Genomic DNA, 24845 nt, shown 5'->3' on the forward strand with positions numbered 1-24845 from the left:
TGGGCTACCCAGAAAAACAATCCTGGTCTGTCTCTAGATTAGCTGTAACAATGTGTTATAAAGGGGATGTGGAGATGGCTCAGTGGTTAAGAGTTCTGCCTGCTCTTCCAAAGGTCCTGAGTTCAATTCCCAGCAACCACATGGTGGCTCACAACCATCTGTAAAGACGTCTGGCGCCCTCTTCTGGCCTGCAGAAATACATGTGGGCAGAGCACTGTATACACAATAAATAAATAAAATTAAAAAACAAAAACAAAAAAAACGTTATAAATTTCCCCCATTTAAACAACCAAACTCACAGCTTGTGTCTCTGTACAACAAATTTAATTGCTTGAAGTGTCTCAGACCTAAGAGATCTGCAGATAAAAGCATATGTAAACTGCAGTCCTCCAGTTCAGGGTCAGCCGCAGTCAGAGTGCACTAGCCCCTCTCTCACTGTGAAGGTGTAATAGCGTCACTAACACCAGTGTCGCTCCCAACCCAAAAACCACCAGAAGCCTACTCACTATGCCTGCTAGCCACTACTGTCTTTCCAGCTAGCCTAAGAAATTTTATTTCTTTTATATTTATTTATTCTGTATACAATATTCTGTCTGTGTGTATGCCTGCAGGCCAGAAGAGGGCACCAGACCCCATTACAGATGGTTGTGAGCCACCATGTGGTTGTTGGGAATTGAACACAGGACCTTTGGAAGAGCAGGCAACGCTCTTAACCTCTGAGCCAACTCTCCAGCCCGAGCCTTAGAAATTTTAAATACACTGTACTGGAGACATAGCTCAGCGATGGAGTCATTTGTGCCTACAAGGTCTGTGTTTGATTCTCAGCACTGAAGGAAAAGGAAAGAAAAATCAAGGTATAATGTACTTGCAGTTATAGAAAAAAGTTGATCTTGGCTTCTTTGATACACCAATAATAAACAAAGGCCTCGTGTTTTTAGAACTTTATTTCAATGTAACTATATGCATAAGAAATACACTCATATTGGTTAATAGAATGCAATTATGTTTAACTTATCCTACACAATCTTGACCAGAAACTTGGTACATGGTTTACAATTAAAAAAAAAAAGAAAGACAGAAAAATGAAAACTGCATTTCTGGTTTATTTCTATCTATTACAAATGTATAAAAGATCCTCCAAACGCTGCTGAAGGCAGCAGAACCTTGAGAAATACACCTTTGGTTTGCCTCAGAAAAGTAACACATATTGCACTGTAAAGGTTTATAAAATTGGCGCAAAACATTGTTGTAATATTACAATACCAGTTTTAGGGGTTCAGTAACTAATGGGAAGCCTAAGGGATACATGCAGAACTGTAAAAGCCATCTCACTTAGCCAGCCGTGTATGTAGACTGTAAACCTAACACATCCAGAGCATTTCTGAACTTTATCTATTGAGGTCGACCAGGAAACCCTAGAGTATACCTTGATTTTTGAAAAAAAAAAAAAAATTTCTTCAGCCCCCAACAAGCTAAGTGTTCTTTTTGCTGTCAACATTCATAGAGTGAACTGCTTGAGGTCAACTTGAGTTTTAATTTGCATTAGCGCTTACATGCAAAGTGGTCCAAGTGTTACCTCAAGACTTTAAAAGTAAAGTAACTCTAAAAGTAAAATGGCCCTTCTTGGAAGACTAAAGACATCCAGCCAACGTTGTAAAAATATCATCAAAACAATGTACCCTCTTTTATGAATTACGCCTCAATTTAAAAAAAAAGCCCCAAATAAGCAGCTCTGAAAAGAAAATATAACTTAAGATATATGAAAAAACAAGGTGAATACAGGTTCAAAAATAATTAAGATACATCTTTCTAAGGCTACCAAAAATTAGGCTTTAAAGAATTCTACCATTTCAAGTTTAACACTAGTTACTAGATATCAATTTACAAATAAGATGTTCACTTTTTTTGTTCCTTTATCAAGAGAAAAATCTACCTTCAGACTATGAAGTTGGTGACAAGAAGAGAGACTAGAAAACAAGATTCAAACAATCCCATGCAAAAGTCACAGTTTTCAAATGGAAGAACTCCAAACTGTACTTTCCATTGAAAAAATTTAAGTAAACAATGGCACCAAGGTTTAGGCCTAATATAGGCCTGGCAACCAAGTCCTTGTTTTCTGGAAGAAGGCCTCAAAGTCCCACTCAATTTCATTTCAATGCTTCAAAGATCAATTTAACGAGGTTTCAATTTCCTTTATATTTTTGTTTTTGACTTCTAATCTCAAATTAAAACTTAGTTTAGTCCCAGAAGGCACTGTTTTCCTTCCTTTACTATAGGAAAGACTCCACAAAGGCCTCTTCCTCAAAACCAGCTAGCTCCCAGCCTCCACCTGTGCTTGCGATGCATCTTTTCCAACATCTTGAATAGGTAACATAGGTAAAACGTGCTCATGAACATTAAAACTAGTTGTTAGAAAGACTTAACTAGCTTTATAATTTAAGTTTTAAAACATAAATACTTGCAGTCTGATCTGCACTGACAATGATTGTCGGAGCCTAGAATTCAACATTTACAAATCCTCATTCACACACACAAAGCACACACTATTATCACACAACTTGTGTTTTGAGAGAATTTTCCGCTTTTTAAATCTTTGGCCTCCCAGTCAATCCCAAGTTCAACCAACTTTAACTATAACTTCACTCAGAATTTCCCTAAGCTTTTCACACATACATTAATGCTTGTCATCTTTCATGAACTGTCAAAATCTGAAGCCTGCTCAGAGATCGCCAGGTAAAAGAAAATAAATGAAATACACAGAGGTTATGTCCAAACAGAACATGACCACCAAAATGTCACAAGTCCCACTTGGGATCGTACTTTGTAGCTACTACCAGTAAAAAACACATCCCAAGTTGGACTAATTCACGTTCTGGCATTGACCAAAGAGCACAGAACCAGTTCTGGAGCGTGCGGCTTCTCAGCAATGTCACTGAAGACACCAGGATGGCTGCAATTCGCTGGAGGCCTCTCCTGTACAGAGGCTGTCTCACAGGGGCAGTGAGGACACCCACGAGTCTGTGGAGATCCCTGAGAAGTATGAACATCAGCCCTGTTCAGGTACTCACTGGAAGATGCAGCTGTTGGCCAGAAGTTAGCACTCCATTCTCGATTAGCCATGTGACCATGATGGCTTCCTCACAAGTGATATTCTATAGTTTGAACAGTAACTATGTCTGGTTCCAAATTTGCTGTTTCCACCAATCACTTGGAGTTCTTTACTCAGCTAAGCGTCCATCCCAACGTCAACTATCTATTGAAAAAATAAACTCTTCAAAGAACAATTTATCACTTTCTAAGAGATAAGCTAGAATCAGCAAAAGAAAAAAAAACTCTTAATGGCTGATATGAGATTAAATTTTGTCAATATGGGATCTCATGGCTTACTGGAAAAGTCAGACCAGAGCTGTGAATTACGCATATGCTCGCCATTCAAAATAACTTATATGAAACTGATTCTGGCATAGATAAGCAGTTATAATTAAAGTAAGAAATAAAAAAACAATGGATTGAACCTGCATGTTCCATTGCTCATAACCTCACACACTGTAGTTCTGCAAAAGACAATTGCAAAGAAAAGGAAAACGGCCCTTTGCAAACAAGCCTAAAAGCACACCCCCAAAAGAAAAACCATGCATATATGGATAAAGTGTTACTATCAAACACAATGCTATGTCTAGGGGGGAGGAATTAACTGCATAGGTTAAAAAACAAAAACCATGTGCAACATATTAAGCCAGTAAAGCACCAAAATAAAAAACACCAAAAATCACTTTTTATAATGATTAACATACAAACACAACATATTGACCATTAAGTCAGGAAGCAGTTACCTGGACAGATACAATGTCCACTGTTCAAAGAATTTTTCTTCAATTTAAATGTCTTTTTTGTGATCTAAAGAAACTTTAAAGTGCTAACTTTATTTATATAAAGCAGGCAAATTCAAGTAATTTGCTACGCCAATTTTTATCAATCTGAACAAGGAACTAAAAATAGAAACTAAAGTGAAAAAGACATAAAAAACTGACAGGCTGCAGGTGAACAAGGCAAGAAGCAATGTTCTGCCATCTTGCCTTCCTCTTTCCACTCGACTGCACACGCTAACAGATTTAAGTGTCTGTTTCCTTACATTAACCTCCTAGGCTTTGCTAAGATTTATGCAACAGTCAATAGATAAGACACAGTCCTAAGAAAAAGAATGTCGCTTCAAAATCAGCACTGGGCACTACTTAAAGCAAGCTTGCATTTGCCTCCTGCCTTAAACTAGAAGCAGAGACGTGTTTACACCAAGAACTGCACTTCCGGTCTACTCCTGCCCCTCAGCTGCCTTCTTAAGGAAGTACACATTAACCAAATGGCGATTGAGGTGTTTGCTGTAATCTTTTTCCTTTCTAAAAGAACGATCACAGAAAATACAAACAAAATCTCCCTCAGTTACTTTAACTGCCAACCCTTCCTCTCCGTTTTTTGAAGCAGCTTCTTGTGGCCCTGGCCGAGCTCCATGCAGCCCGGAATCATCACTGCCTTCTGACATGTTGTCACTCAGGTCGCTACCATCGTGGCTATGGATGCCTTCATCTTCATCAATTTCCTGAGACTCGTTTTCAGCCAAAGTGATAGGAGGTGAGGCCACTACAGCTGCGGATGCCACTTCACGTTCTGCTGACGGGAGACGAGGCACTGGTGACCCTGGCCCGACTGCTGAGCCCTTCACAGGGACGTTGTCTGCTGTGTTCTGCTCAGTGCCCACTTCAATTTCACAAGCCCCAACTGAACCTGTCTGACACTTAGCATGTAGTGTTTCACCATCTGGCACTTTTGAATTTTGCTCAGAGGATAACACACTGGTAGAGTCCTTTGGAGCAACAAGTTCAGTTTGGCTCTCGCAGGCTTCCTCAGTCCCTACTTTGAGAGGGGCGATTCCTTCCCCCTCAGAGATGTTTTGGTCCTTGGGTGCCTCTTCTCTTCTTGAGTTTCCCTTTGGCAGTGATGAAGACAGGCCTGGGCGACCCTGTGCACTCTTGCTTTCCTTTAGAAGCTGGCTCTCTCTAACAGGCACTAAGCCAACTTCAATAAGGACTTGTTCCTGCCGCAGCATCTCACGCCGTATGCTCAACTTCTCCTTCGTCTTATCTTTTCGGGGAGATGACCTTTTAGTAATGGGCTTGACTTGAAGAGGTGGTTCCATGACAGCAGGAAGCTCCTCCTGAACAGATCCCATGTGAGTGGGCCCTGTCTGCACAACCTCCATTTGAGCATAGTTCAAAAGAGAAGGCAACTCTTTCTGACAATGTCCCACCTGAGGTGGCTCCAGCAAAGATGACTGCTCCATTGGAGATGGCAGCTCACTCTGAGCAGGCTTCACAGGGGATGGCAGCTCACTCTGAGCAGGCTCCACGGGAGATGGCAGCTCACTCTGAGCAGGCTCCACGGGAGATGGCAACTCACTCTGAGCAGGCTCCACGGGAGATGGCAGCTCACTCTGAGCAGGCTCCACGGGAGATGGCAGCTCACACTGAGCAGGCTCCACGGGAGATGGCAGCTCACACTGAGCAGGCTCCACGGGAGATGGCAGCTCACACTGAGCAGGCTCCACGGGAGATGGCAGCTCACACTGAGCAGGCTCCACGGGAGATGGCAGCTCACTCTGAGCAGGCTCCACGGGAGATGGCAGCTCACTCTGAGCAGGCTCCATTGGAGGGAGCAGCTCCCTCTGAGCAGTCTCCATGGGAGATGGCAGTTCCACCTGAGCAGGCGCCACTGAAGGGGGCAGCTCCACCTGAGGAACCCCTGTCTGGGAAACCTCCATCTGAACAGGCCCTGTGTGAGCGATATCCATGGGAGAAGGAAGCCCTGTCTGAGTAGACCCTGTCACAGTGACCACAACCTGAGCAGGAACTGGAGAGACCTCCCCGTGAGTCAGCTCTACGGAGGGAGGCTCTGTCTGAGCTGTCTCCTTCTGAGTCTCCTGAGCAGGTCTGCTGCCCTTCTTACTTGGTTTACTTTTTACAGTTTTCTTCTTTGTACCTTTCTTAATGGGAACATTATGCTTTTTATTGTCCCCCTTTCCCTCCTCCACTTTGCTGTCCCCTTTTGGCACTTCAGATCTGTTTTTGGATTTGCTCTCTGTCTTCTGTTTCTTTTTCGGCACTGGTTCCTCATTCACAGGATCATCTGGGAAATGGGCTTCAGCATCCATCTTTCTTTTGTTTTTCTTGGCTTTACTGAGTTTGTCTGAACTATTACCTGTAGTTACATCTATGTGTTTCATCTCCGCTGCTTTCGTCTCTGTGGCGGATTTCCTAGTTCTGGTAGTTACCTGGACCACTGCAACATTGCCACAAGATTTCTTCTCTTTTTTCTCTACTTTTACAGGTTTCTCGTTTTTCTTTCCAGACATATCCCCCTTTGTTTTTGTTTGCTCTATCTCTGTTTTTTCATTGGTGATGTTGTTATTATGCAAGTCAGCCTCCTTCTTTTTGGTTTTCTTCAGTTTCACTCTTGAGACATCCATGGTTTTACTAGGACAGGTAGGATGCTTAGATTTGAAATGATACTGTAGATTACACTTCTTGGAAGCTGCATAGTCACACACGGGGCAGTTGAACTGCCGTGGGTTGACATGCAGCTCCACATGCTTTTTGAAGTTGCTTCTGTCTGCCGTTTTATAGTCACAGTGAGGACAGTTAAGAGGTTTCGGCCCGTTGTGAACCTGTCTTGCATGTCGGGTCACTTCGTGCTGATTTGAAGCCACATAACTGCACTGATCACATTTAAATGGCTTCTCACCTAAAGGTAAAAATGAGATGTTACCACAGAGAGAAGACACAAATCCAGCATTAAAATATCCTTAGGAGTTGTACATGTAAAATCACCAGGCCATCTATTGGAAAGACATGACCATGCACCTTATATTTTCCGTATTTATTTGTGTAACTTTTCTCTATCTGGGATGGAGGCTTCATTCTCAAAATAAATTGAAGGAATAATCAACCCAGTCAACCATTATGTTCAAAACAGTTTATGAAGTTAGCTATCTGGCACTATTAAAGAACAGGCTCCACCCAGAAGCAAAGACCTGCTCTGGATGCCAGCTCTGGGACAAAGCTACTCCAAGAGAAAAGTTTTTAATTTTCTGCTCCTCATCCTCCATAATTCTTTAAAACTAAAATATAACATAATATAAAATATATTTGTAAAGTCAATCTGGAGAGGAGTCTTTAACTTTGAGCTATAGTTCCAGACTATATGCCTCATTTTTAAGGCTCTCCTGACCCTGAGGGAGTAAATTTAACCCTTTACTCATAACAAGAGGTGAGCAAGTTCCTCTAAGACCTAGTAACTGTTTTAAAGCAAAAATAAGGCTAAAGTCAACTAAAAAACTTAGTGATTTTTTTTCTCTTAATTTCTCTATAAAAGGGGCAAAGAAACTAACTAAATGAGGACTGGCATACAAATAAATACAGTATGTAAACAATCATAATCACAAAGCCCACCCGCCCAAAAAAGCAAAAAAACATTCTAACTGAATACATACCCAACTAGATCACACTCTAGTAAATATTACCAATTGGTATCCATACCCCACCGGTCCAATGGAATGCATAGTAGAGAAATGGAAATTGACATTTATGAAAATTAATCTTTTAAACATTCTCATGCATTATTATCCAAGTTTACCACAAGCAAAATTAAACATGAAGCTTAACTATGACAATATTAAAGATTACAACTTTAGAAATATCTGTTGACAGAATCCTTAATCTCCCCAAAAACATCTGCCCAGGTATATCAAATTAGGTTTGTAGATAAATGGCAACTCTTTCCATGTTAAAATCCAAGCATTGGGCCGGGCGGTGGTGGCGCACGCCTGTAATCCTAGCACTCGGGAGGCAGAGGCAGGCGGATCTCTGTGAGTTCGAGACCAGCCTGGTCTACAGAGCTAGTTCCAGGACAGGCTCCAAAGCCACAGAGAAACCCTGTCTCGAAAAAAAAAAAAAAAAAAATCCAAGCATTTCAGTCAGGCATGGGAGCGATACCTGTAATTGCTGCCACTCCAGAGGCTGAGGCAGGAGGACCACTGTATCTGACGTCAATAAGGGCATTTTAGCAGAGTCTATCAACCTGCCTGGCAAGCACAGGGCCCTGGGTGTCACTGTGCTTCTTTCTACAACACACACACATCTATCTCCACTTGGTCCTGCAGTGTCACTGCTAGTACTACTCTGAAAAACCATCTTCAAGGTGACCTGCACCTACATAAAAGAGAGGCCAGTCTGAGCTCCGTGAGACCCTGTCCCCAAACAAAACACAAACTCCTAGATTCAATTCCACATAAAACCTGCCATGGTGACACACATCTATAATCCCAACTCTGTTGAATAACAGTTCTTAAGAGAGACAGCAAATGGCCCCTTGGTTAAGATTTCTTACCAAAACTTCTAGTAAACGTTTAGTAAAAGTTTAGTAAAAAGTTCCACATAGAAAGCAGAAGAAACTCACAAGCTGTCCTTGTGTGATCTCCACACTCAAGCATTGAATGTATGTCGACATACACAATTTATTAAATAAATAATTAAGTTACTAATTTATTAACTGTCATCTTCAAAATTGGTACTGTAGTTCCAGGATGGCCAGGACTACACAAAGAAACGAGGTTTCAAAATACAACAAAAATTGGTACTGAGGGCTGGAGCTCAGTGGTTAAGAGCATTGCCTGTTCTTCCAAAGGTCCTGAGTTCAATTCCTGGCAACCACATGGTGGCTCACAATCAATCATCTGTAAAGAGGTCTGGTGCCCTCTTCTGGCCTGCAGACATGCACACAGACAGAATATTGTATACATAATAAATAAATATTTAAAAAAAATTGGTACTGAACAAGAGCAGTTTCTAGGGAGGTCATTGACCCTAGGTGTGAACTTGCTACTACAGTTTTCAACAATCATGTCATCAAATTGCTTCCTAAACTTTCATTGTAGCAGGCCAAAGTGTGATAGTGGAATGCTTGGCCCTAAATAAGACATCTATGTTATCCTATCCAAAGCTCGGGGAATATCACAGAAGGGGAAAAGACAGAGAATAGAGGATGTACAGCAGGACATTATATTCATGAAGTCATTTGTGACTACCCGTACGTCTAAGATAGCAGTCATCAACATTCCAGACAAATGGAGGAGGAGCACAGAAGGCCCCACTCTTTCCTGAGTAGTTAAGAGGCAGTTAATGAGTTGCTAGGGATGAAGTCATAACCTCTCAGCAGTACAGCTAACAAGTTAAGCTGCCCTTATTCAAGTAATAACTTCCTACCTACGCTTAAAGAAATCCTAATTGTCTATTGGCTGAGGAAGGGGTTGGAGTGAAGGAGGGAACTTGAAGAATGGATAAAAGGGAGTTAAGACTGAGGAAGATCCTCAGGATCCACATGGTGAAAGAGCCAAGTCCTCTAAGCTGTCCTCTGACCTTCACATGCATGACTGATATAGCATATGTACCCCACAGACATGCACAAACAAATAAACTGTAATTGAAAAAAAGTTCAATTCCCATCCAGGCCATCAGGTTCTGTAGCAGGTGCCTTTACTAGCTGAGCCATCTCTGAGAGGCTGAGATGGGGTCTCATATATCTCAGGTTGGTCTTGATCTCACTATATAGACACAAATAGATTTAGATTAAAAGGAGGGGTGGGACTTGAATGAAAGGAAAATATATAGAAGTCTCACTCTTGTGAGGGCCCAGAGTTGTGAGTCTGTTCCACCTTAACTGGACATCAGAGAGTTTGAGCTTATTTTTGCTCTCAACGTTGTTGGCAACAGGTGTCTCTACACACTCTGACCTACAACGTGGTTACTTGGTGTTTTGGACATTAAGACGATGCAGAGGTGGATTCGCTCCACCCTGACCAAAGGTCAGAGAATTCAAGCATACTCCTGGTCCTTCATTTAAAATAGGTTTGACACGGGGAGTGACTGTCTATAGCATACTTGGTCTAGGGTGTGTTCACTGCATATTACTGTCCAAGACATCAAATCCTTTACTCAGGAAATAATGACTTGATGTCTCAAGTATGAAAGCCAGTAACTGTTCTGGTTGTCCTCTATCCCATGCTTTCTCCCCTCCCCCACCCTGTATTAGGGTAGAAAAGCTTAAAACAGATAGCATCCAACACGGGGCCTTCAAAAACCTTTCTATCCAGAAAAGCATAAAAAGCTACCTACATAAGCTCCCAAAGTGCCATAAAATATATTCTTCCAATAAAATCTATTTTTCCAATTCACATTCATAAAAAACAAGCTGGGGTGTGGTGGTGCACACCTTTTATCCCAGCACTGTGAGGCAGAGGCAAGAGGATCTCTGAGTTTGAGGCCAGTCTGGTCTACAGAGCAAGTTTCAGGACTGCCAGAGCTACACAAAAAAACCCGTCTCAACAGAGGAAAAGGGAATATACTTTAAAAGAAAAGCTGTATTGTTGTATGAGTGCTATATAGACATGTGTGTTGAGTGTGGTGGTACATACATTCTACAGGATCAGACTCCCGGAACATCACTTTTAACTGAGCCACCTAAACCCCCACGCCCTTTATTTTGAAAAAAGCTATTATATAAAACCCAGTCAGGCCTCAGGCTAAATATGCAGCTGAAAAAGGCCTTGAACTTCTAATGTTCCTGCTTCTACTTCCCAGCAGTGGGATTATAAATATGTATTCTATGCTGCTTTAGGAAGAACCCAGACACACACTTCTGACCAAGCGGTAGAGCTCTCTCTGCACCATAGCCCCAGCAACTATAATTTTATTTAAATTGGGACAGTTGGGAATTGAATTCTAACTTCTTATTTTCAGAGACACTTGTCCTTTTCTGTCCTGCCTAGGCACGTGTCCTCATCTATAAATAAAGACTGGCATATTTGCATTAAGACTGTAATTTTCAGTACCCTGTATGCATATCAATATCAATAGGTATTAACAATACTTACTTAGCACAGTATAACAATTGCTGATAACTATATCTTTTAAACACAGCAGAAAACTCCAGACAGTATTAACAAACCCAAAGAAAAGGCAAAGATTATCAACTAGAGTAAGACACCACAGAGAACATTGAGCACTGCCCAATCAAGAAGAAAATATTTATATAAATATATTCATATATATATTTCTTATATATGAATCCTTCTAAACCAGAGCTGCATCACCGTAAGTAACGGGTTAGCCACAGGTGACTTCAAATAAACTGTCTCACAGGATAAATGTCAAGCATTTAAGATTTAATTTCCAGTTGACCAGGAAAAAAAAACTGACTTGACATGAAAGCCAGTGGACATCCAGAAAGGGAGACCCACTGCAGAGGAAAATAACTATGTTTTCAATGTCTAGAACTTACATATTGCAATTAAAAGACAGAATTAACACAATGCTCTTTTTTTTTTCCTTGTCCAGTGCTAGGGATTGATCCAGGTCTTGTACAATGTTGTGAAACCACACTACACTGAGCTACATCCTCCTCCATTCTACATGTTGTTATTGCTTTTTGAGACAGGGTCTATGTAGACCAGACTGGTCTAGAAGAGTTCCAACAGCCTGTCTCCCAAGGGCTGGAATGGATTAAAGAACTAAGTAAAGCTCTCTATAGAATATTAATCCTCATATCACCAAACCCAAGACCCTTTTAATTGCCCTTGGAGAATGAATCAGGAAGTACCCAAAAGCGGTAACCCCTGGCTGTCCTGGAATTCATTCTGCAGACCAGAATGGCCTCAAACTCTGAAATCCATTTGCCTCTGACTCCTGAGTGCAGGGTGGATTAAAGGCGTGAGCCACCAGTACATCTTTATGTAGCCAATTTAATAGCTTGGGAAGATATCTGAGTACATAGCAAGCATGTAGGATCAAGAAAGCCTGGCAACCGCCGGGTGGCCATGGCGCACGCCTTTAATCCCAGCACTCGGGAGGCTGAAGGCAGGCGGATCTTTGTGAGTTCGAGACCAGCCTGGTCTACAATAGCTAGTTCCAGGACAGGCTCCAGAACTAGAGAAACCCTGTCACGAGAAAAAAAGAAAAAGCAAGGCTGGCAAGGTCAGGTGTGGTAGAGCAGGCTTTTAGTCCTAGCTTTTTGGGAGGCAGAGCAAGAACTAGACTAGCCTGACCCACATGAGCACAGTGAGCAAGCTCCAGGCCAGCCAATGTAGGAGGAAGTCTGAAAAGATACTAAGAGGAGCCTGGAAATGAAGCTCAGTCAAGCAGTGAAAGCTTAGCAGATGCCAGCATTTTAAATATACAAGGGCCAAATCAAGTCAGACTCTATAATACAACCAAGTTTATACAGGAGATAACTGAGAAATGTTAAGTTTTCTAAGACACAATTACAAAGGTAGAGCACAGGTAAAATCTGGGCTGAAGGCTCTATCAGAGTTTAGATCCTAGCACCGGTATCAGATAACTCATGAACACCAGTATACTCCAGCAGCAAGGGATCCAGTACCCACTTCCAGCCTGAGTGCATCCCATACAATCACAAATACATACTAATAAAAGTAATAAGATTAGGTTAAATCAGATAAAGACCATAAAGATGAGTGGGAGGGGATGTGGAGATGATCTGCGGCGCTGGGAAAGGGAAAACATGATCAAATAAATTGTATGACAAAAATTAACTAGGGTTATATCAAAATGTACTGCCTTTTTATTACTGGGGTTAACCTCCTGCCTCAGTGCAGATTACAGCATGTGCCCCCATGCCTAGCTCTTTTATTGAAATATTAGCACTCTTCTGAGTTCTAAAAACTACAAAGAGCTAGAGAGATGGCTCAGCAGTTAAGAGTAATTTATGCCCTTGTAGAAGACCCATGTTTAGTTCCCAGCACCCACATGTAGTTAGCTCCTAACCATCTGTAACTCAGTTCCAGAAGCCCAGCACTTAGGAGGCAGAGGCAGGAGGATCTCCATGAGTTCAAGGCCAGCCTGGTCTACAAGAGCTAGTTCCACGACAGGCTCCAAAGCTAGAGAAACCCTGTCTCAAAATAAAACTTCAGAAGAAAAAAAAAAGGAAACCTTCCCAGAAAACCTTTGCCTGATTTATGAGAACACAGATTTATCCTCCCCACTTCATTTTGGTTTTGTTTTTTTTTTAGGCAGAGCCCTGCCTGGCATGACGACACACACTTAATCCTCACACTTCTGAGGCAGAGGCAGCTGAATCTCTGAGTTCCAGGCCAGCAGCAGCTACACTATAAGACTATATCTAAGAAAAAACAAACTTTTTTAAAGATCCTCAAAAACATTAAGTTATAAGCAATTCAGTTACAGGTCTAAAAGTAATGCTTTTAATAAAGAAGTTTGAAACAGTAAAATAAATACAAAGATAGCTTACTGAAATTGAAGCTATCATTTCGTACCAACCTGAATGAGTACGCATGTGTCGAGTTAGATGTGTCTTCTGAGAACTCGAGTAAGGACAAAGTTCACATTTATATGGGCGTTCTCCTGCAAAATTATAACGATAATGTTTAAGATTTAACAGTCGAGCAAAAACAATTCTCAGCAGTCTAACTATTCCCTCCCATATGTTTTTGGGTGTTTTGGGGTTGGTCTGGCTAGGTTTTATTTTGGAATTTGAAACAGGTTGTTTTCCTAGATAGTCCAGGCTAGCCAACACTCAATCCTCCTGCCTCTGCCTGAGTACAGATTTATACAACCATTCCAAGAAAAAAATACCTCCAGCCATTTTCCATTTTTATTTATTTTGAGACAGGGTCTAAAAGCATGAATTTGTGATCTTTCTAACTCAGTCTCTCAATACCGGGTATCTGCCAAACTTCTGACCATACACTTTCACTGTATCTTTAAATTGTGTTGTGTTGTCCAGAAAATTAGTTTGAGGCAGGGTCTTACATAGCCCAGGCTAGAATGAATGACCCTGAACTTCTCCTTTAACCTCCCATGAGCTGGGACTGTAAGATGTAAGCCATCATAATCATAGCTCAGTATTTTACAACAAAAGTCCTCGTCTCCCACTAGTGGCAGAATCAGACCTTTACTCCAGTTGGGTAAGTTGGATCTGCACAGTAGTACAGAGAACCTATAGCGCTTGTAGGGGAGAAGTGGGAGGGGCTAGATACACTGACAGCTAAGAGTTCTTGAGCAGCATGACCTATAGGAGAGTCAAAAATGAACAGCAGCTCCAGTGAGATAGCTCAATTAAGAGCAACTGGTGCTCCTGCAGGGAATTCCAGTTCAGTCCCTAGTATCCATGGGGTAGCTAAACCATCCATGACTTCAGTTCCAGGCTAGGGCCCTCTTCTGACCTCACGCAGACATGCATGTGGCATATAAAAACATTTTTCAAGGTAAACAAAATTCTCAGTGTTAAAAAAAAAAAAAAAAAAAAATCAACCAAAATGCTGTTTAAGAGGCATCCAAATTTTTTTTCCTTGAACTAAAAAAAGCCTACCTTCAGTGGCTCCCATTTAACACCCAGAATTCCAGGGATGGTGATGCGAGCGCGCGCACACACACTGCATTTCAAGGAGTTAACTTTGAAGATTTTTTTTCCCTTGACTGAACACTATTGACGCACACCTTCGATACCAGCACTTGGGAGGCAGAGGCAAGCAGATCTTTGAGTTCCAAGACAGTCAGAGCTGTTACACAGGGAAACTCTGTCTGGAGAGGTTGGGGTGGGGGTATTTCCCCCAAACAAAATCCTAGGGGTTTGTGTCTAATGTAATGTCAAATTTAGTTCAAGTCCCCACCAGTAGCCACCTAAATCCAAAGAAACCAGAACTACATTTTAAGATTGTCTCCAAATCACAAATCTTGGCTGAGGTTGCATGCAGTCCAAATTTTTGAAGCCCTGAGTACCATGAAATGAACAAAAAGAATTTCCTGATGCTACTGCTTTTTTCTCATGTTTATTACATTTAATTGTGTTCACATATGCACACCCAGTGCACATGATGCCCTTACAGATGGTGTGAACTGACCTCAAAGTAATACAGCTCAATGGTAGAACCTAAGAGTTTATGTAAAGCTCTGAGTTCAAGTCCTAACACAAGGGAAAGAGTCAATGAAGACTCAACCATGTGACCACTAGCCTAATGCAGCAACTCTAGCCAAGGGTGGCACATGCTTATAATCCCTGTGCTTGGAGGGAAGCAAAAGGATCAAGAGTTGGAAGATCGCTTAGGCTACACAACATCAAGGCAAAGACAGAATTTTAATATATATATATTAGTCCATAGGTGTTCTGTATGAGTTGGTACAAACTGAGGATAGCTGAAGCTATCTATGTAGGTGCTGGTGACACAGCACTAACAAAAGATTCTAATTGGGAGGCAAGGTCTTAGTTAATTGCCCTGGGTGGCCTTTAATTCATAGTGTGGCCAACACAGGCCTTGAACTTGTGATCCTGCCTCAGTCTCCTCCAAAACAAAACAAAACAGGCCTGCATTAGCAGCCCAGCTCAGGACTGTCAAGGCTACTCAGCAGGCAAATGCAGTTGCCTTGCCAAACATGTCAACCTGAGTTCACTTCCTAAGACTGAAGGATAGAATGAAAGATCTGACAAGGCAGCAATGTCTGAAGTGCAGAAACTCAACATCCAAATAGCTAGACGATCAAAACGCTACATTGTCACACTTAGAAAATGGAAAAAAAAAAGGTCGGGCCATAGCTCAAAGGTAGGGAGTATGTTCAGGACATGGAAAGCTGGGGTCATCTCCAGCAAAGAGCTGGGTGTGGTGATCCTAGCTCTCAGGGAGTAGAGGCAGGCAGGATTTGTGAGTTCCAGGGCTCTGTAGGAGACCTGTCCCTCAAGCCCCCACTCCCACCCCCCCAAAAAAGGAAAAAAGCTAAAAGCAAAGGTTCAAAGTTCAATGGTTCAATGGATAACACAGTCCTAAACGTAAAACAATCATTAAAATGGATATGACTACCATGTGCTTACAACACTCAGTGCCTAAGAGCTAAAGTAGAAACTCTGGAACTCAACTTCAGCCAGAGTATACAGCAAGATGCTACCCCCCAAAACAAACAGTGGGGGACCGGAGAGACAGCTCAGCAGTGAAAAGGAGCTCTTCCGAAGAAAGGCCCTGTGCTCGCGGGTCCTGGCACACACAAAAATCCTGCCTCGAAAACACAAAAATAAACTATTATTTTTTTCATTTATTCATTTATTGTGTGGTTTTGAGAGAGGGTTTCTCTGCATAGCCCTGGCTGACCTGGAAATTGCTCAGAGATCCGCCTGCCTCTGCCTCCCAATTGTTAAGATTAAAGGTGTATATCACCACACTCAGCTAACAAAGTGAAATTTATTGTTGAAAATACTTTAACTCAAAAAATAGAGAAAAATAAAAAGAAAAAAAAAACTTTAGCTCGCCAACCTGTGGTGGCACACACCTTTAATCCCAGCACGGTCTACAGAGCAAGTTCCAGCACAGACTCCAAAGCAGAGAATCCCTGTCTCAAGAAACCGAAAAAAAAATAAATAAATAAAAATAAAGCTGGGTGGTGGTGGCACAAGTCTTTAATCCCAGCACCTGGGAAGCAGAGCAGGTGGGTCTCTGTGAGTTCAAGGACAGCCTGGTCTCCAAGAGCTAGTTGTGGGAACCGCTGTCTCAAAAAGCTCCACCCCCCAAAAAAAAAGAAAAAGAAAAAAACCTTAACTTTTTAGCAATTTTCTTGGTTTTATGGTTCTAAGACGGGGCTTTACTGTGCAACCCAGGCTGACTTTGAAACAATGGTCCCCCCCCCCCCCCCTTAGCTTCCAGTAGATTAAAGAGGCAACCTACCAGCTCTAAAGGCGTAAGAACAGCTGGGTGATAAGTACAATTACTAAGTCAAAGTCTGACTACAACCTACCAGCTCTAAATGTAAAAGAACAGTTGGGTGTTAAGTACAATTACTAAGTCAAAGTTCTGGGGCGCTCATGCTGTCTTCCATGGTCTATCAGTATAAACCAACAGCTCATGTTGTCTTCCATGGTCTATCAGTATAAACCAACAGCAATTTATCAAAATGAACCGTAGTTATTCAACAAAACACTCATGACCTGAATGTATGCTCTGTACCATTTTTTTAAACATTTATTATGAATACAATATTCTGTCTGTGTGTATGCCTGCAGGCCAGAAGAGGGCACCAGACCTCATTACAGATGGTTGTGAGCCACCATGTGGTTGCTGGGAATTGAACTCAGGACCTTTGGAAGAGCAGGCCATGCTCTTAACTGCTGAGCCATCATCTCTCCAGCCCTGCTCTGTACCAATTTTGTTTGAGACCAGGTCTCACTATGTAGCCCTGGCTAACCTAGAACTAGCTTAATATATAATTATATTAATGCTTACATGTAATTACATATAAATTATATATTAATGTGTATATATACACACATATATGTATATATACATACACACACTTGCAGTGAGATCCAAGAAGCTCTCACTTCATAAACAATAGGCTTCAAAAACTGGCAACATTAAGGTTTCTGAAATAAAATTAAAAATCTGAGTCATGTGTGATGCAAGCCTTTGATCTTAGCACTGGAAGGCAGAAGCAGGAAAATCTCTGTGAATTCCAGACCAAACTAATTTAAATAGCTCCAGGACAGGCTGAACTACAACTGACATGCAATCTAAGGTGTCTTGGCCCTCTCTAGCCCCAGGTCCTCAAAGCACAAAGCACCTTGGTGTTCGTGTGTGCATAGGAACTTTCGATAAACCTGCCTCAATCCCTGGCTCCATTTCAGACAGTGCTAGGAACTGTCTCTAGACTTACTGGAAACACAATGGTGCCATTACAAAACACAAACCTAGGGCTGGAGAGATGGCTCAGCGGTTAAGAGCGCTGCCTGCTCTTCCAAAGGTCCTGAGTTCAATTCCCGGCAACCACATGGTGGCTCACAACCATCTGTAAAGAGGTCTGGTGCCCTCTTCTGGCCTGCAGACATGCACACAGACAGAATATTGTATACATAATAATAAAAAAAAAAAAACACAAACCTATTTTCCAACTGCATATATGCCTCAAATTACTATTATGTTTAGCACGGACTGGATTAGTGTTTGCTCTTAAGAATTGTAGACTAGCCGGGCGGTGGTGGCGCACGCCTTTAATCCCAGCACTCGGGAGGCAGAGGCAGGCGGATCTCTGTGAGTTGAGACCAGCCTGGTCTACAAGAGCTAGTTCCAGGACAGGCTCCAAAACCACAGAGAAACCCTGTCTCGAAAAAAACCAAAAAAAAAAGAATTGTAGACTAGGGGCTGGAGAGATGGCTCAGAGGTTGAGAGCACTGTCTGCTCTTCCAAAGGTCCTGAGTTCGATTCCCGGCAATCACATGGTGGCTCACAACCATCTGTGGTGAGATCTGGTGTCCTCTTCTGGCCTGCAGAGATACATGCAGACAGAATGCTGTATACATAATAAATAATTTAAAAAAAAAAAAAAGAATTGTAGACTAGAGGATTAGTTTTGTTTCGCCCTGTTGCCGGCTCCCACCCCCTCCCAGGCAGGATTTGTGTCCTAACTGTCCTGGATCCAGCTGAGATTCAAGGTGTGCACCACCACTTGCAGCAATAAACTTGAGTTTCAGAAAATTTTTCATGCCAGGTGGTGGTGGCGCACGCCTTTAATCCCAGGCAAAGGCAGGCGGATCTCTGTGAGTTCGAGACTAGCCTGGTCTACAAGAGCTAGTTCCAGGACAGGCTCCAAAGCCACAGAGAAACCCTGTCTCGAAAAACCAAAAAAAAAAAAAAAAAGAAAGAAAATTTTTCATTAAATGAATTTTCAGCTTGGGACCCAAGCACAATTTCCGAAATAGCTAAGGACATCCCTGCCATTTTGTCCTATGTATACATATGCAGAGTGGCATTCTCGGTATTGGTTGATCCTCATAAAATTAATCAACTCTGAAAAATACTGATTATGCTCTAGGCCCTAACAAATGTTCCATCAAGATGTAAGTCAGGTAAATCTAATAGATCCACCCCGTCGACGTGCTCCACCCCGTCGACGTGCTCATCAGAAGGCTGAGGTAGGATGAATTCAAGGCTGGCCAGAGTTTTGTGGCTTACACCTTTCATCCGGAGCGGGACTGCCAGAATTCAAGGCAGGGCCACAAAGCTACTCCTGAAGGAACCCAAAAGGAGTCTCACAAAACAAGTTTGAGCAGGGTGGTACAGGCCTGCGATCTACTCACTGAGAATACAAGAGCAAAGATTGGTTTGGAGTTTTGGGGTCAGCTAGACATACCTGGTGATTTGAGGCCAGCCAAGGTCGTACACACAATTGCCTAACAAAAAAAGGAATCTCCATATAAGCATTTCCCAGCAGACTGTGGTGGCAGATAACTGGGACTGAGGGAAAACAGGAAGAGACTACATTGATAAGCAATTTTGAAGACAAGCCCAGGGCTGCCTCTAACAGCAAAGAAGAACCTTGAGCTCCTGAGCTCACTGTAGTCACTAAAGGTGAGGTAAGCATTTTCTGGGTTTTTTTTGTTTTTTTTTTGGCCAGTCCTTGTATTTGTTTTTATTTATTAGGGGTGGGGGTAGGTGTTAAGAGTCAAACCTTGGGCCTTGTGCAAGGTTTGTAAGCACTCCTGTGTGAGCTGTATCAGAAAAAGATAAAATCTGAAATTCTTAGAACTCACTAAGCTGTGGTCTAAGTAGTCTAAACTGTCCTTGAATTTAGGAGATCCTCCTGCCTCAGTCTCCCAAATGCTGGCCTTGAGGGCTTTAATTTCTTTGGACTATCTTACAGGACTGTAGTAATGGCAACACCACTCTGTACAGAGGAAAACTACTATATACTTACAACAAACGGTATAATAACGAATTTTGGAAAAACTGACACCATTAGTACCTCACACCTATAATCCCCCAAATAGTCTGGAGGCTAATGGATTCAGGAATCCAGAGCTAGCCTGTACTTCAGAGACCTTCAAAACCTGTGTCAAAAAAAAAAAAAAAAAAAAAAAAAACAAACAATCAAGCAGCCTCAGATGCCTTCTTTCTTCCTGCTCACTGAGGACCAATCCCTCTGGAATTACAGGTCCTGAAGCCACCCAACATAAAGGCTGGAAACTGAACTCAGACCCCCAGAAGAGCAGCAGCATTCTTGTACACAAAGCCATCTCTACAGCATGTTTCAAACTCTGAAGAAGGTTCCGGGAGACTGAAGCCACAACTTGGGTTAGTTCGAATCCACAAGTGGGTTACATGGCACGACCCTGGACCCTAAAGTTTTGTGGGGTTAGTTTTGTTTAAAAATACTTTTGCTTTTCTTCTTCTTCTGAGACAGGGTTTCTCTGTATAATAGTCCAGGGTCCCTATCCTGTCACTCGCTCTGTCGACCAGGCTGTCCTCGAACTCTAAGATCCATCTGCCACTGTATCCTAAGTGCTGGGATTAAAGGCGTGCATCAACACCTCCCAGCTATTTTTTTCTTATTCATTTTTATTTTATATCCATTGGTGTTGTCTTGCATGTATGTCCTGGGACTTCGTTGCAGTCGTGAGCTGCCATGTAGGTCCTGGGAACTGAACTAGGTCTTCTAGAAGAGCTAGTGCTCTTAACTGCTGGACAGCAGCGATCTTAAAGACTGATCCATCTCTCCAGCCACTTTGAAAATTTTCTTTTTGATGCTTGAAGACACAACATGAAGCATTCTAACATACGTGCTCTACTACTGAGCTACACTAACCTTAAGAATTCCTGACTTCTGGGCCAGAAAGTCCTCGCAACCTGTAGGCCATCAAGATACTCTGAACAAATGCTGTTTCTGTCTGCAAAGTAATCCTCATGGGTGTGTTTGCTTGCTCTCTTAGGAAAATGGCTTCAATTTGCAGTGATTCTACTCTTGGCTCTACAGTAAAGAGCACTCAGTGGCTGTTCTTTCTCGCAGAAGACCCAAGGTTCACTTTTCTGCATCTACAAAACTCTCCACTGGGTTTCCAGGAAGCCAATGCTCTCTTCTGGCTTCCGAAGGTACTGCACACACGCAGTGCACTCACAGACAAGCAGTCCAACCACTCCTTTACATAAAGTAGAGAAAAGGAAAAAGCACACAGCTTCAGTAGTGAGAATGCTTGCCTGGCAGGCACAAGACGCGGTGTTCCGTCTCCCACTTCAGAATCCTAGTGACACACGTCTGCAATTCAACTGCAGATCAGAAATTAAACAACCTCAGCTATAGGATAGTTCAAGGCCAGTATGGACCACCAGAGACCCTGTTCCGGAAAGAGAAAGGGTGGAGCATGGAACACCTTTACTTCCAGCGGGGGGGGGGGGGGGGGGGGGGGGGGGGATCAGAGTTTGAGGCCAACAATGAGTTTCAAGAGCTATAGTCTATTCCCAAAGACAAAACCAGAAAACCAAAACTGGGAGTAATAAAGTTTGAAAGTTTTGTTTGACAAACTATACAAATTTAATCAGTAGGCTTTTTTTTTTTTCTAAATCCTCAATTCCCCTTGTAAACTAGTGTTTGGTTTACGTGATCTAAGCTTAAAAAAAAAACACACATTTTGTGAAATAAAATTTAAGTTTTCTTACCTGTGTGAGTCCGAACATGTTGTACATAATTATTTTTTCTGTCTGAAAAATAGTTGCATTTGTTACACGTGTAGACTTTTCTTGGAAAATGGTTTCTCAAGTGTTTCCTCCAGTGATACTCGCTTACTGTTGTGTACGTGCAAATGATACACTTGTAGACACGCTCATTATCCCCAGCTCTGGTATGGTGTTTTAGATGAGCCGTGTAGTGATCATACCGGTTGGTATTGTAGCCACAGCGGTCACAGCGGATGGGGCCCTTGGAGAAATCCCCCTCCTCGGCCGTGGAAGAGCCAGATTCCCTGGCCTTGGCCTGTTTCTCGGCACTTTCTTCCACAAAGAACTTTTTCGCACTGTGAACCCGGATGTGATGGACAAACTGCTCTTCGGAGTCAGCTTCATACTGGCAGGGCTTGCAGCGAAAGGGTTTGGCCTTCGTGTTCTTGCCTTTGTCCTCCGTCCCAAGCGTTTCGGGAGGGAGGTCTTTGCTTGAGTTGTACATTTCTGGGGCGGCTGATGCTTCAAACACCGGCTGCGGCTCCACTGCACTGAGCTCCAAACTTCTCAGTCCTACGTTTACCAGCCCACTGGGGTCACCTTTGAGTTCGGCCGCTTCTTCAAGTCCTTCCCCTTCGCTATCTGAGAAGTGGTTGTCCCCCACAGGCATCAATTCTGCCATCTGTCTTTCTTCACCCACCAGGTAATCACAGCAGCCGCCAGTGACTTCCCCAGTCAAGGCCACATTGGCTAACATGATGAGCTGGGGTGCCGCCAGTTCAGCTTTGGAGAGGTCATGCAAGTCATACATATCGCTAGGTAAGGCCATGCCCATGTTGCCGCTGCTGCTGAACAGACTTCCTCCTCCAGAAGACTGCCCCATCACCTGGGTGGCCATAACTGCACACTGAATAAAGTGTAACAAAAAAAAAAAAATACCACTTAAATCCGGTCCTCGTTAGCTAAAGCAAGCATTTTTCCAATGTACCCTTTACAGCTCAATGAGCTTCATTCACTTCTATCAACAAATTTAAGATATGTCTCTTGCGGGGAATGGTGCTGCCTGCCTGCAATCCTACCTAGGAAGGCTGAGCAAGACTGCTGGTAATTTTCAATTACCTTTTATTGCAGCCGCAAAAGCATACAAATGAATAACTATTTCCCTACACTCAAAAAAAAAAAAAAAGCAACTCTTTCATGCATTAGGTCTACCACTGGCATGCCCAAGTGTGTCAACCTTTTTCTGGTGGTTAAACATTTTTAATGTCAACTAAGATAACTTTTGTTTCAAAGCCCTGAATAGTAAACTATTGTTCTCCCCATTTTCCCTTTCAACAGTTCAGTGGTCGGAATGAGAACCCCCCCCCTCCAATCTACAAGCGATTCTATGCGTATAATGAATACATCAAGGAATCTGGAAGGGTGGAATTTAATTTCTTCCAGAAAACTCAACGAACTCTAAAAGAATAAACTGAAAAACCAACCAACTTTTAATTTTTTTTTTGATGACTCTTAACTTAAAGGGGTGGTTATGGATCCCTTTTCCCACAAAAGGGGAAGTTTTGAAGCGTTTTTTCTGTTTGAAAACTCCCCTAAGAGCCGTGCAACTCAACACGTCAACCAGCAACTTTGGCGCATTGTGCTTGACTTGGCCTACTTGCCTAGAGGAAGCCATTACAGATCACCTTCTTGAAAACAAGTTCGAGTTTTTAAATGGTCTCAACGTCTACTCTCAAAAGGTGCTAGCCTGGAATGCAGTGTCCTCTTGCAAAGTAGTAAAGGCAAGACATGCAAAAAGTACTAAAACATACACTTAGAACCGAAAATACAAAAAGCAGTCCGTTTCACCAAGCGTCTAAACACAAGCTCGCTCTCTCAGTTACATGCCCCAACAAAAAGTTGGAGTCGAATGCCATCACAGGAAGCAGTGGGCCACAGCTCTCCTCCCCTGGTTTAACAGTCCCACAGATTCCAAAACTGAACCCCCCAAACATCCACTTAAAGCTCCTCATGAACCCCAGTTGCCACACTCCAAGGAATCCCCACATTTCTCGGGAAGGCTGTGCAAGCAGAGCCCGAGCGCAACGTGTTGCACGGAATTCCTACGGGCTGCTGCCACCAGCGCCGGCCTCGGCGGCGGCATTCCTAACTGAAATAGGCATTCGGCCATTTTCTCAAAATACCAAACACAAAGCAGCTCTTTGCAAACTTGGGCCCTCTTGCTTCCTCTCCGCCACCGAGCCGCGGGCGGTGCCTCGGCTCTCGCCCTCGAGCGCTGCCCACCACCCTAGAGGCGCCTCTCCGCCCGGCCGCGGCCCCGCAGCCCCCTCCCCCGCCGCCCGCGCTGAGCCCGGGCAGGACCGGGTCGGAAAGTTACCTCGCCGCCGGCGTCCGGCTCGGGCCTGTGCCGGGGCTCGGAGGCGCCCTCCCGAGGCTGCCGGTCCCCGGTCTCTCCGAGGGGCCCCACGCGGGCCGCCGCCGCCCCCGCGCCCGGAAGTTTGCGAACTTCGCTCCCCCACCGCGCAGAGCCAGCGCGGGCCGCAGAAATCGCTGTCCAGCCCGTCGGCGGCGCCGCCCGTGCCCCGGGCTGAGTCAAACGGGGCGGTCGCCTTCCGGCCCTGGCCCGGCTTGGGGGAGGGGGCGGCGAGCCTGGGACGCCGACGGGGCCCGGAACGGTGGGCCCCGGGCGAAGAAGGGGAGGGCGGGCAGAGGGGAAGTTTCAGGACCGCGGCCACCAGCAGCGGCGCTCCGGCCTCCGCCGCCCCGACACCCAGCGCCCTGCGGAAGGGCCGCCCCGAGCTCGACTGAGGACCGGTGCCCCCACCTCCGCTCCGCACCAGCCCCCGGCCCAGCCCGTGACTCGTTCCGTAACCCGATCCCGCCCCCGCCCGCCCGCCGCGCCGCCCGAGCCACAGTATCTGCAGATCAGCCCTGGACAGCGCCTCGCGCCGCTCCGCGCCTGCCCGCCGCCCTCCCAAGTCCGCGACGTCCTACCCTCTCGCCTGCGCGCCCACGGACCGCAGCCCCCGCGTCGCCGCTGCCGTCGCTCTCAACTCCTTTTCTTTGTTGCTGGACTTTCGGGGGAGGGGAGAGAGAGAGGGGAAAAGTTGAGCGCCGAGGCCCGCGAACCCGCGGGGCGATCGGGGAGCGGGATCAGACCTCCGGCCCTCGCCCTGCCGTCGCAGAGCTCCCCGCTGCCCCGGTCTGGGGCCCGCGGCCTCGGCGGCGCCCGGTCTGCTGTTGCGCCGCGAGCTCGCGGGAGCCGCACATTCCAGCACAGGACGCTGCGCCGCGCACCCGG

At 44.1% G+C, this 24845-nt stretch overlaps 1 protein-coding gene across 2 annotated transcripts; it reads right to left on the reverse strand.

Annotated features, from left to right (window-relative positions):
• Positions 1-926: 926 nt before the first annotated feature.
• Positions 927-24845, reverse strand: Rest (RE1 silencing transcription factor). Of its 2 annotated transcripts, none has more exons than XM_041671425.1 (4): positions 24539-24845; positions 21548-22451; positions 13401-13484; positions 927-6792 (listed from the first exon to the last, which is right to left on the reverse strand). In XM_041671425.1, exons 2-4 carry the CDS (start codon positions 22440-22442, stop codon positions 4310-4312), a joined length of 3462 nt encoding a protein of 1153 aa, XP_041527359.1. In that variant the 5' UTR covers positions 22443-22451; positions 24539-24845; the 3' UTR covers positions 927-4309. The 2 variants fall into 2 exon arrangements, with proteins under 2 accessions (XP_041527359.1, XP_041527360.1); XM_041671426.1 differs by lacking the exon at positions 24539-24845 and adding an exon at positions 23922-24008.

The sequence above is a fragment of the Microtus oregoni genome, unplaced genomic scaffold (assembly GCF_018167655.1).
Source record: "Microtus oregoni isolate MIOR12 unplaced genomic scaffold, Mior012 000021F_ref0000039, whole genome shotgun sequence".
In the NCBI taxonomy this organism is placed as follows: domain Eukaryota; kingdom Metazoa; phylum Chordata; class Mammalia; order Rodentia; family Cricetidae; genus Microtus; species Microtus oregoni.

Coding starts and splice junctions, on each gene's coding strand:
- Rest (XM_041671425.1), bottom strand. CDS start 22,442: ATGGCCACCCAGGTGATGGGGCAGTCTTCTGGAGGAGGAAGTCTGTTC. Junction 13,485..21,547: donor ACATGTTCGGACTCACACAG/GTAAGAAAACTT, acceptor ATAATTTTGCAG/GAGAACGCCCATATAAATGT. Junction 6,793..13,400: donor ACACATGCGTACTCATTCAG/GTTGGTACGAAA, acceptor TTTTACCTTTAG/GTGAGAAGCCATTTAAATGT.